Source organism: Natator depressus, chromosome 3 (assembly GCF_965152275.1).
Source record: "Natator depressus isolate rNatDep1 chromosome 3, rNatDep2.hap1, whole genome shotgun sequence".
NCBI lineage: Eukaryota > Metazoa > Chordata > Testudines > Cheloniidae > Natator > Natator depressus.
The window spans coordinates 42,402,634-42,414,774 of NC_134236.1; the positions used below are offsets into that span (position 1 = coordinate 42,402,634).

The 12,141-nt window shown below is 41.1% G+C and overlaps 1 protein-coding gene across 9 annotated transcripts in view; it reads left to right on the forward strand.

Annotated features, from left to right (window-relative positions):
- Positions 1 to 1,145: 1,145 nt before the first annotated feature.
- The window catches only part of MYOM2 (myomesin 2), a 141,337-nt gene continuing 130,341 nt past the window's right edge, over positions 1,146 to 12,141 (forward strand). For all 9 annotated transcript variants that reach the window (XM_074947781.1, XM_074947782.1, XM_074947783.1 and 6 more), the window contains exons 1-3: positions 1,146 to 1,265; positions 8,375 to 8,508; positions 9,729 to 9,851. In XM_074947781.1, the coding sequence (XP_074803882.1) occupies positions 8,402 to 8,508; positions 9,729 to 9,851 (230 nt within the window). In that variant the 5' untranslated portion in view covers positions 1,146 to 1,265; positions 8,375 to 8,401. The remainder of the gene's footprint in view (positions 1,266 to 8,374; positions 8,509 to 9,728; positions 9,852 to 12,141) is intronic.

Below are 12,141 nucleotides of genomic sequence, written 5' to 3' on the forward strand. Positions count from 1 at the left end.
AGCACTCAAAGTGGGGCAGAGTGGCTAGAAGCGTGGGATATGTCCTTTGCCAGAACTCTATAGGAAATTTCTGGGAGTATTGTGAACTTAAGGGAACATTGTGCATTTAATTATATTCATTTAATAAAAGGACTTAATAGGCCTTTTACACACACACACACACACACACACACACACACACACACACACACACACACTTTGATTTACAAGAAGCATCATTCATGTAGTTTGTTATGCCAGGCACCAGAAACTCTTGATGCATTTATATTGTCATTCACCCAGTTGTGTCTTGAGTCCACTCCTTAACATGTGAATGGGGGTGCTATCTTGTTGTCTTCATATAAATCTGGTAACAATTAATCCTTCACTTAATAAATGTCTGGTCCCAATCCTGTGAGGTACAGAGGGCACCCAACTTCCATTGTAATCAGTAGGAAATAGGGGCACTCATGACCTCCCAAGATAATGCCCTTTGTGTGTGTATTTTTTTCTGCCTCTATATACACTCACATATCATATACATGCACATTCCTTATAAGTTACATACTGTGCATACAGTAGGCAGAAACACCTCTCTTTTTAACCAGCAAGCTAACTGATTGATGATTAAGATTTTGGAGGTAAGTGAGTAGGAGCTGGGCTCTTTCTTTCTTCCCATGTTAACAAGGCTTTTTTAATATAGTTGACATGGCTTAACATATGGCGACAATGTTTTTTATAATCCAAGCAGCCCTTAAGGAGGCATTGGGGAGGCTCAATTTACAGCTCAAGGCACCAGGAGGATCTTATGTCTCCACTAATAAGACTTTAAAGTATATGGCTCCTCACTGGCCTTTGAAGTCATTCTTGTTCTTTAAGTTTCACCTACACACAAAAAATGAGATTTTTAAATTGTTTTCTTATCCTTGACTTGGATCACTTTCACACAGAACATGACTCTGTGGGGAAATCCTTATCTTTAGGTCAACATTTGCTCTTTTTAGGAGAGAGATCTGTTCCCAGCTCAAAAAATAATATTAAAAAAAAATAACACGGCAGATTTTTTCCCTTTAAATTACACTTTCACGCCTATTAGACTGACCTCACTCTTGGGAGAACCAATCAGTTGATTCTATATATAGCAACACATCTGCCCATAAATGGGCGGGAAGGGGTAGTAGCCTCTCTTTAGAGAGAGAAATTATTTTTGTTTTCCTCAGCCAGAGCCTGCTAAGCTGAGTGAGGCTGTTCGTCCTCTCAGCTGTGCAATTTTTATTTCTTCCTAGGTAAGTATGTTTCCATTTTTTTAAAAAATTCAGAATCAACAGGAATGATGATAGAAAAATGTTATATACTTTTCTGTACAAAATATATGACCCGTATTGGGGAAAAAAATAAAAAGGCATAATATACATTTACCAATAAAAGAAAAATGACAAAGGAGGGGAAAATATTGCATGGCGTTATTCTGTTCATTAATTTTACTTTAATGGATATTATTGTATTTTCATCATTATCTTTCTACATAAATACAAACTCAAGGCAGGTGGGTACATATGCCTTCCTTATTCCAAATACAGAGTTCCTCTTTCTTCTGTATTTACTTAAAAAAAGAAGAAAAAAATAATTTAATCTTGAATATAAACTTAATATATATATCTTCTTACTATAGGTTCCATTCTGTGCATCTGATAAAGTGGGTTGTAGCCCACAAAAGCTTATGCTCTAATAAATGTGTTAGTCTCTAAGGTGCCACAAGTACTCCTGTTCTTTTTGCGGATACAGACTAACACAGCTGCTACTCTAAAACTAGTCTATTTTTGTCAGTTATATTTTCAAGTACCTTTCTTAAAAAAATAGATTTCTGATTGTTATTGCTTTGTGTTCCTTGACGTGTTTTGATCCTCCAGAAAATTCCAGCTAAATACCTCTGATAGAGCTTTTGGAATTGCACTCATGCTATTGAAATTATGCCTGCTAGAAAGAGATAGTGGAATTGGATGATTACACATAAGAGCCAATGAAAGTGTTGTAATGAAGGATAATGGATGTTGGAATGCTTGGCAGCGACTCACTTTCACTATCTCACTGTTTCACATTCTTTGTCCTCCAGTTAAAAGGACAGGGTGCATTTACAATGTGACTGGAAATCTCCATACTTTACAGAGAGTCTGTTGCAAACTACTTTTGTATGTGGAAAGTTAGGATGATTACATTTTGTGCCATGTGGATTATATTTATTGGGCCAAATGCAGCTCTTGTGTAAGCAGTTTTAGTGGCTTTGGACTCGTTCTAAAAGTCAGAACAAAATGTTTATAAAATCATTTTTTTTTGCTTTGAACATTTAAAATCTTCTGGAGAAAAGTTAATCAGTGTATGTACCCTGTCTGGGCCAGATTCTGCCTGGACCTTACATATGGGCACTGTGGAAAGAGTTAAAAATGGAGCCTTCACCCCTATATAGCCCACATAAGGACCAGGCGGAATTACAGTTCTTACAGTCATGGACATACAAGAATGGTTCCCTCCCTACTCCCCTGAAGGTTCATGGTGCCCTTCAGGAGGGTGCCCTAAGAGGGTGAGGAGGGGTGTCCAGGAGGCAGGGCCATGGCTCCGCCTCCTACCTCTGTGCTGGCAAGCACAGCTGGATGGCTGCACAGGGGAGCATATGCACCAATGAAGGGGTGAAGCAGTGTGCAAAGCCCCCCTGGACACTAGGAAGGTCCAGGAGGATCTTGCCTGTCTGAGCCAAACTGCCTCCATATTTCTCCTTATTGGGGACTATGTGCAATTTGCATAATCTAGTCCTAAACATTTTTTCAGTTTGAGAACTCTAATTGTATTTGGCTCTTGAATACACTAGTATTTACACAGAAACATCAGCATTTAAGTAGTTTCACAAATAAAAAAGGGAAAGTAACATCAGATCCCATAAATTCAATTCCATCCTGATTAATTATCTCCTGACTGATATTTGAGAGCCACAGATGTCCCTTGATCTTTACACAAGACTTCTTCCATAGGCATCCATGTGAGTCCTAAATATTAAACTGTGAGAGAATGTGTCTTTGTATAGGAATTTCTAAGAGACCAATGTAGCCATCTGAAAATTACTTGATGTGTTCTGTCTGAGGTCTTAGGGTACTTCTGGAATACGGGCATTTGAATTAAGTGGCAGCTGGGAGTTTCTTTTCTTCCATCTTTTACAATATAGTACAGACAACTGGGAATTAAAGATATTCTAGTGCTCTAATAGTTACACATAATGGGGTGTAAAGGGGAAAAATAGAGGACCCAAAACGGAGCATATTTTACACTTCATTAAGTGATAAAATAAAATAGTGTAATCATTAGTGTAATCACAGCAGGCATTGGACAGCAGCTAGTGTATGGAAAAATATGAGTAGAGGCATATGCTGCAAAATATGTGGAAGCCATGAGATTCCTACAGAAAAGTAAGAATAAGGATATGTGCAGAAGCAAAGGAGCAGGCTATACTGATCTTTCAGCTAGCATACCCAGGTAGGGTTCAGTCAGAGCAGGCAAGAGCTTGTCAATCACTCTTTGCACTTTTGCAGCCAGACAAGGGCAGAGACGAGCAGAGAAAGTACATACTGTGTGGTGCAGACTTGGCAATGGGGAAAAGATGCAAATCTGCAAGCAGCAAGGCAGTTAAGATAGATGAAATGTACGGTAGAGGTGGTGGAACGCAAGTTGTCATGGGAACGCAAGTTGTCTATGGGGAGCACAATCATATTCTCCATCTCACAGCAGTCGATAATCCTGCTGACCAGTTTATTGCGGGAGGGCCAGTGCCCAGGGGCTGTGTTTATGAGCTTATTAGAGTTACTACTGGTACTTTAAATCTTAAATGAAATCATTCATCTGACTAGCTAGCTTTACATCTAACCCCACCTCCTTTGCCTCAAATGCACCCACTTTCTGAAGGTACTGTCCCGCAGGTCTTGATAAGCTGCTTTTGTACTCCAAATGTTATTATTGTGTTATGAGTCTGTGTATAGCCTGACCTCTGAACTCTGCCTTCACTCTACTTGTGACTGACTACCGTATATTGCATAGATAACACAAGTAAATATTCACATGTGACCCTCTCTAACTGACTTGAATAATCTAATTACTCTGCTAAATAGAAGTATGAATTAAATTGTTTTATATTTTATTTAGAGTCTCTAATCTTCTGGGCAGGGACCATGTCCTTGTGTTTGTACAGTGCCTAGTGCAATGGAGTCCTGATCTTGATTGGGGTCCATGGGAGCTACTGTGACAGAAATATATGTATAATATATATTTAAAATTAACAATAACCAATTGACCAGTTATACCAATGGGAGTTCCATATGAAGAAAGAGGGCAGAATGGGGCCCAGATACTACCCTAGAACGCTAGCTCTTCATGTAGAATTCCTTGTGAAGTTAATGGGAGCTGTGTAGCCGAGATTCAAGGGCAGTGTTTGACCATTAGGTCATATTGTATGTTGGCTCCATGGGAGGAACTCTCCTTAACATATGCGGGAGTCAAATATCACAAGTAGGATATGGCCTTGGATGCCAAATTCTGAAATTTTGACTCTTCAATACTCCCTGACTGCCATGACTTTAAGGGGAGTTTCTCCTGACTAGACCAAGGACTAAGCAAAGAAACTGTAGGCTTTGCTATCTGTAACTGTTTAATTGAATTGACAGTCTTTAATTTGACGATAACTTTTGGGGCGGCTACACTAGGGTTTTGTGTAAACAATTCCCTCTGCTACTCACACTGGTTCAGCTGCACGGATGGGAGAGCTAGTGGAGCCTGGTCTCCAGTCTGCGACTAGTATATTAAGCCCCATGGGTGACATCCTGGATTACTGAAATCAATGGCAATACTCCTATTGACTTCAGTGAGGCCAGATTCTTACCCACATATCGTGTTATCTAGCTCTGTCCCAGGCAACCTGGCAAAATCCATCCACCTCAGAAAAATAAAATGTCATAAATACAGTGTATCATAATAGATAAACAGGAGCAGACCCGACAAAAGACTTCTCACAGAGAACACAGCATCTCCCATCTCATATCCACCCCATAATACCTGGGGTTAATCCTGACCCTATTGAAGGCAATGGGAGTTTTGCTCTTGACTTTAATGGGGCTAGGATTTCACCCTCCCCCTACCCCAGATATCCATCTAAAAGGACTGACTTTGCAGCACTTCTGAGTATTAAGCATATACTTCACAAGCATTGTACCTAATGGTATTACATTTCGAACTGGTGCCAGGCAACAGCTTCCCTCTCTGTTAACAGAATGCTAAATAAGTCTGGCTGCTCACATGTCCTCTTAATTACTTCTAGTGAGGATCTGCATTCAAGCTGGTTGGCCATTTGTGTTTATATTCTATATAAAGTTTGGACAAACACTTTAGAATGTCTGAACCCTAATTATGAGGAAGTCTAGGAATTGAATCATTTGGAATAAAGGGAAAGAGAGACACTTCTCTGAAAAGTTAATTTTATTTTTAGAAGAGAATTATGAACTTCAAAGTAGCAAAACCTGATCCACCAGCCACATGCATCTGATTCTGCTGACGTACATTTGGTCTCACTAGGAGTTACATGCATAGAAAGTATAAGAACCTGGGACCATGTGGGTTCTGGGCCACCAATGCTTCTGCATCACCATTGGAAGCTTAGGCTATGTTCTGCTGGAGGATCTTGTGAAACTAGACCCTCCAGGAAGTACTGGCCAGCAGGGTGTAAGTGGCAGCCCTCTGCAGACCACTGATTGGCTCATGTTGGTATATAAACCAGGAAGCCATCATGGGCAGCTGTCTGAGGAATGATACAGACTAGCTGCTTGCTTCTGCTCCAAACCTTGCCTTGCTGTGACTTAGACTGTGCTTAGACTCTGGCTTCTGACCCTGATTTGTCCCTGATTCTGCAACTTTTCTGCTGTCTGTAATCTTGTGCCTGGCCCTGACTCCCTGGTATCCTGACCTGGCTCAACCCCAACTCTGCCACTTGCCTCCCACCTGCAACTTGGTGCCTGGTATCCTGACCAGGTTTCACCCTGACCCTGCTACTTGTCTCCTGACCACATCTTGATAACTGACTGGTGCACACAGGCTGCCCACTGACTGACCCTGACCGAAAGGATGCAGGATTGGGTGCATGACAAAGAGCATGTGGGGATATTCACAAAATAGCTTAATTGGACAAATGTAGCCTGAAAGCAAACACAGGTTGATCCTAACACAGCTGTGTCAATAGTGGAAGTGAGAGGATCCAGGAGCTTGTTTGTTTGCACCTACATGTCTCTGTAGAAACTAATTGTAAAAAGAGCTAGAGACATCAATCAGAGACTTACTAGAGTAAGAACTGCAGGACGGACTCCTTTTATCCTTTGCTTCTGGAAAAGCTCATATGCTACCTGAGAATTCTAATTCTATTTTTCCAAGACTTTGTTGCTGCAATTAAACAGTTATAATGCTTTCTTCAACAAATGAATGAATGAGTAAAATAAAAATAAAAATACTTAAACAAGGTATTATTAGGGCTGCTTGAAAATTTTCATAAGTGGCAATTTTTTATAAAAATGTTATCAAATTTTTGTTTACCATTTATTTTCCATTTTCAAACTAAGACATTTTTGCACATGAATTTTTACAAATTTGAAATAATTAAAAACAATCTTACCATGTATTTAAACTGGCAAAATCAAAATCATTTTGTTTAAAATGGAAAAAGAGAAACAAATGTTTTCAATAAACATTTATATTAATGCATTTTGTGTGAAAAAATAAAAAAAATGAAACTAACATTAGTTTTTGTTTTTAAGTGTGATTTTCATTTTATTTTTGGCTTGCTCTAAGTTACAAGACTCCTGTATTTTTCTTGAAATATAATATCCAGTTAAGTTGAATAGATGTATTATTCATGTCAGTTCTAAAATATAGCTTTGCCCGCTAGTTGATACATTTCCTGATCTACAATGTGAAACAGAACATGGATTAAAATATGTCCCTACCACTGCCTTTGATTTAAATAAGAAGTTATTTTGATGTATGTGAAGGAGTTTACAAGATGCATCTATTTCTATTTGACCTCCTTTGAGTTTTGTACTCTATATATGCAGTAATAATGGCTACTTGTTAGATCTTCTTGAAATTGGGGAAAATAATTGATTATGATGGGTGGAAACCTGAGGACCATACCTGGGGACAGAATTTGCTGGTCCTGGTGTGGGCACAGTGAAGATGAGGAAGGTGCAAGGAGTCTTCTTCCCCACCTCATTTGGCCCACAAAAGACCCAGTCCCTCTGTACGCCTTCGGGGCAGGAAGGAGGTGGACCAGCATGCTGTGGAGGAGCAGGCTGGACCCCACAAAGGGATGTAATGGCTGGCACATTCCCCCTGTACTCCAGGGATCTAGTCCTCACTAAGGCAAATACTCACTGACCTCACTGGGAATTTGCCTGACTAAGGACCTCAGGATTTGGCCAAAAGTGCTTTGCAAACTTTATATATAGGAATTGCTCCACTCACCACTGAAATGCAACCACCTCTACTGTGGAATGTGGCAGCTGTTCAGCTGCTTGCAGCAATCCTGTATGACCATTTAGGGCAGGAGAACAGGAAGTGAAGAATCCCTGTCCAACTGAAACTGCAAGAGGAATTTAGGCAGGCAGATTATAATTATGCTATCTGTAATTTATCCAGGACACTGGTGGTAACATCCCTACTTTTTCAAAAAGGTGTCATTGGATTTGTAGTGAACACAAATGGATAATACCTCTGGGAGCACAATAGCTTTTCCTGACTCCGTGCATGGGAATTACTTTAGTTTTGAGTCAGTGGGAAGTATGTCATATGAGGTCTCCCATCCAAGTACTGATCATATCCAGCCAGACTTAGGGCTGGTCTACAGTGCGGGGGGATTGATCTAAGTTATGCAGCTTCAGCTATATGAATAACATAGCTGAAGTCGACATACTTAAATCTACTTATTGCAGTGTCTTCACTGCGGTGTGTCGATGGGAAAGCATCTCCCATCAATTTCCCTTGCGCTTCTCACTGAGGTGGAGTACCAGAGTCGATGCTAGAGTGACCAGCAGTTGATTTATTGCATCTATACTGGACACGATAAATTGACCCCCGCTGGATGGATCACTGCCCATAGATCTGGCTGGTAGCGTAGACATGCCTTTAGTTAGTGAGATCACAGCCTGAGGTGGCTATATTAATCAGATATGACTTTGTCATTCATAAAATGGAATTGCTCAGGCCATAGTAAAATCGCAAATACTTCAGCAAATAACAGTATTGTAAGGTTCTCAGGAAAGCATCATAATGGGTTGAAAGCCTTGGCTAAATATGACTGCCACTACTTATTTTGTAGGAGTTGGGGCCTGGAGGAAATTGCAGCATGTCATCGAAGAGAGCTCCATTTTACCAGAGAAGGCATAAACACTTTGATCAGTCCTACCGCAACATTCAGACGAGATACTTGCTCCAAGAATATGCAGCAAGAAAGTAAGTATCACACATTTCCCATCAGTGTAGAGGAGCTTTTGGTGCAGAGGAATCCATTTCAAAATGTAGAATTTTGTAAAAGAAAAAAAAGTGACTTTGTTCTGAATTTCAGACGTATGGAGAGCAATGGTTCTCAACCTTTTTCATACTGTGAATCCTCTGTCCCATGATCTCCCTGCTATCTAGCTGGGACTCCCTTCTATTTAGCAATATGGAACGGTCATGGCTCCCTGATAGCTGTTCATTACTTCCAGGTTGGAAACTCCTTCCGGAAAGCAAAGTAATGACTCATAAAAACTCTCTTTGATTTTAGGGATGACCATTGCTATAGCATATATCTAAGCATGGGTGCTGTGTTTTTTTTTTTTTTTTTTTAAATTCTTCCTGCCAAATCTGTTCCTTGAAGATGTTCACTGCCTTGAAGGGGGCCTCATGCATTTTGGGCTATTCCAGGTTGTGGTCCTTGGGATTCTTATTTCCCCTTTTATACCAAGTTACAATTTCTCCCATGTTCAAAATGCCTTTTCTCACCCATGGGTTCAAGGAACCATATGTCTCAAGTTCTGTTGCTAGGGCTACCTGAGATCACCTTTCTCCCAGGGTGTTACTGCAGCACTTCAGATCATCTGAGATGCTTGAGTTGATTGGCCCCACCTGCTATAAATGGAAGGGGGGCTACTGGAAGAGTGTTCACTGTGAGGGGTACATGCTCCTGGAATACATTTCATTCCCTGGTTAATCAGGCCATTTGGTGGCCTTCAGAACATGCCACAAGACTAGCACGAAGGGTTAGAAAAGTGGGGTTGGGAGTTGTTGTTTAGAGGTGGGAAGATACTGTAGGAGGCCTATGCTCTCTGTTGGATGTTTCATAGGAGGGCTTATTGGCCCTGATATTTTACTGAAATTGTTTTTATAAAATTGTGCAATATGGTCAGAGTTTGGGATGGGCACAGTGAATAAAGACACTGTATTAAATTACATAAAAGGGCTGACAGCCTCCACTGAGATGATAACACTACTGGGCATTAGATACTAAGGATGCATGGGAGTGAATGTAACCCAACTTCAGTGTGTGAGACCCCATGTGTATCTTAAAGTGTAAGTTTCTCACACAACACCGCACAGTTCCATTCAGCTGCTTGAATATAATTTCTTTGAACTTTGTAATTCCATGCTTTATCTGTATAGCCATTTTACAGTAATTTCTTTTTGTTTGGAAGGGTCGCTTCTAGACAGGCAGCTTCTTTTAAGTCCTCTGCCAATACAGAAAGAACTACATGTAGGCTCTGTGCCAGGAGGTTGCACACCTCAGCCGAAGACGAGTCACAAGAATACAGGAAAAGGTAAACTTGCATTGGCGCCTTTAAATCACTTTGTTGGGTCAAATGCCATGGAACAGATGCTTTTTTTGGTCAGTATACTCTAAGGGAAAATTCCTGGCATTGTTGAAGTCAAGGTCAAAATTTCCACTGTCCTCAGTGGAACCAGGAATTCACCGTGAAAGTTTATTGTAAGACACAGCACTAAATTTGCAGTTCAGTAACAAGGCAGTCACACGTTTTCATGGCTGTTGACAAAAAGCTACCCAGGAACCTCTGAAAGGTAGCAAGGTGGCAAAGTAGGTTCACTGACAGAGCTGTCAACAAGGTGGGAGCCTTCTATGACACTATGTTCTTCATTAATGTCTCATGGCTAGAATACCAAAGGGCTGTGTGTCTCTTACATTTTATATTTCTTAGACGTTCAGTCCAGGGTTTTACTCCAAGTTGGCTGTGAAAACAGACTTAAAACAAGAAGAAATTGAAATCTACACTGAATCTGGCACTTTAAAAATAAGAGAAAATACACTGCGCCCTTACTGAATACTAAGATTACGTGTTGAGGGCAGCTTAATTGTATTAGAGTCATCTCCCTAACATCCTATTTATCAAGAGGATAACTTGCCTCAGTTACAGCATTGATATAAAGTCCTATAATAAATGTGCTGACAACTATATTCCATTTCATCAATTTGAGTGGCTGTATATGCCCTGATGTACTTCACAGTAAATACACCAAAGACTCAGCCAATGTATGTTATGAAGGCTATAGATAGTGGAATGCATTCTTCTTTTTCCTTTCAAGATAATGTGAAGGATTACAAGCTATCCCTTTGATGCCAGTTTTGCCATCATCAAGAGAGATGTGCCCTGGAAGCAGGGTGCAGTTTAGAAAAAAATCTTAATCTGTTTTGAATTTTTAACCTATTTCATTATTTAAAGAGATACAGCACATGCTGAACAGTACAAGGCAGAATAATCCTGGAGCTCACATTATGAAGATATTATACAAAGAAATAGCTTAAACAACCACACAAATAAGGGCTGGATTCACTATTCATTGAAGTAAATGGGAGTCATAGAGCTGAAGGTCAGAAGGGACCACTGGATCATCTCGTATGACCTTCTTTATATCACAGACCACAAACACCACCCAGCACCCACACGCTAAGAACAACTGAAATGAGACCAAAGTATTACAATCCACAGGAGATTAGACTTTTATGTGCCACAGGCAGAGAATAGGAGGGACAGAGGTACACCAGTGCTCAAGGTCCCTGCATTGGCAGGGAAATGACTAAGTGAGATATACTCAGATAATCCCAGGAAGTGACACACTCCCCAAACTACAGAGGAAGGTAAAAAACTTCCAAGTTCACTGCCAGTCTGACCTCACATACGGTGAGGAGCATGTGAGCTAGAACCAGCCAGCCAAGCACCTGAGAGAGAGATTGCTTGAGGCTGCCTCAGATCTCTGGCTCTCCCCCAACAATGTTCCATCTCCTGCCATGGCCATTCCTGATGGTTCAAGGGAAGGAGATATTTGTGTGTGTGTGTGTGTGTGTGTGTGTGTGTGAAACACTCCTAGAATACATTGGATCCCTGCTGGTGGCTGGCTGAAACCCTGAAGCATGAGCTTTAGGAACATAAGACATAAACCAGAAGTGAGCCCTAGGGCTGTTGAGGAGTTTTTTCGTGGGTGGTGGATTGGGTCCTAAGTTCTTATTTTCTGTCGTGAAAGTCATGGAAGGGGCACATTATGTCATACACTTTGTGAAGTTCACCTTGTTGGAATTTCCCTTGAATCAGCCCATTGGCAAGGCAAGCAGGTGTGGATTGCTTCCTGGACCATAACCATCAACAAAGAGGAAGGGGCTCCTCCTCCTAAACATGTTGATGATCTAAGATAATGAGGAGTCTTGGGAAACCTACTGAGAACCAGTGCCTCCACATTGCTCACCACCACTCCCCATTATTCTCCATGGAGGCCTGGCTGCTTCAGGAGCCTTACTCTCTACTGGTGGTTTCTCCCAACACCCTTTTCTGAGATCAGCATTATCAAGGGGGAGGTGGGGGGGAAGGAGAAGAGAGGGGTGCAGAATGACAAGCCTTCTCCTGACCTGGGGTGCCAACACCCCGGTTCCACAGTAGGGACATTCTTACAGCTATTCCTTACAGGTTATGCTAGGTTTGCCCCTCCTGCTCACACTCCTTCAGAGGAGAATATGGTTCAGAACACTTATACCTTAGGCGTGAAGTGGGAGTGTGAACATGGCCCTCCTCCCTGTGTCTGAAGGACTGCCGGGCGGGGGGT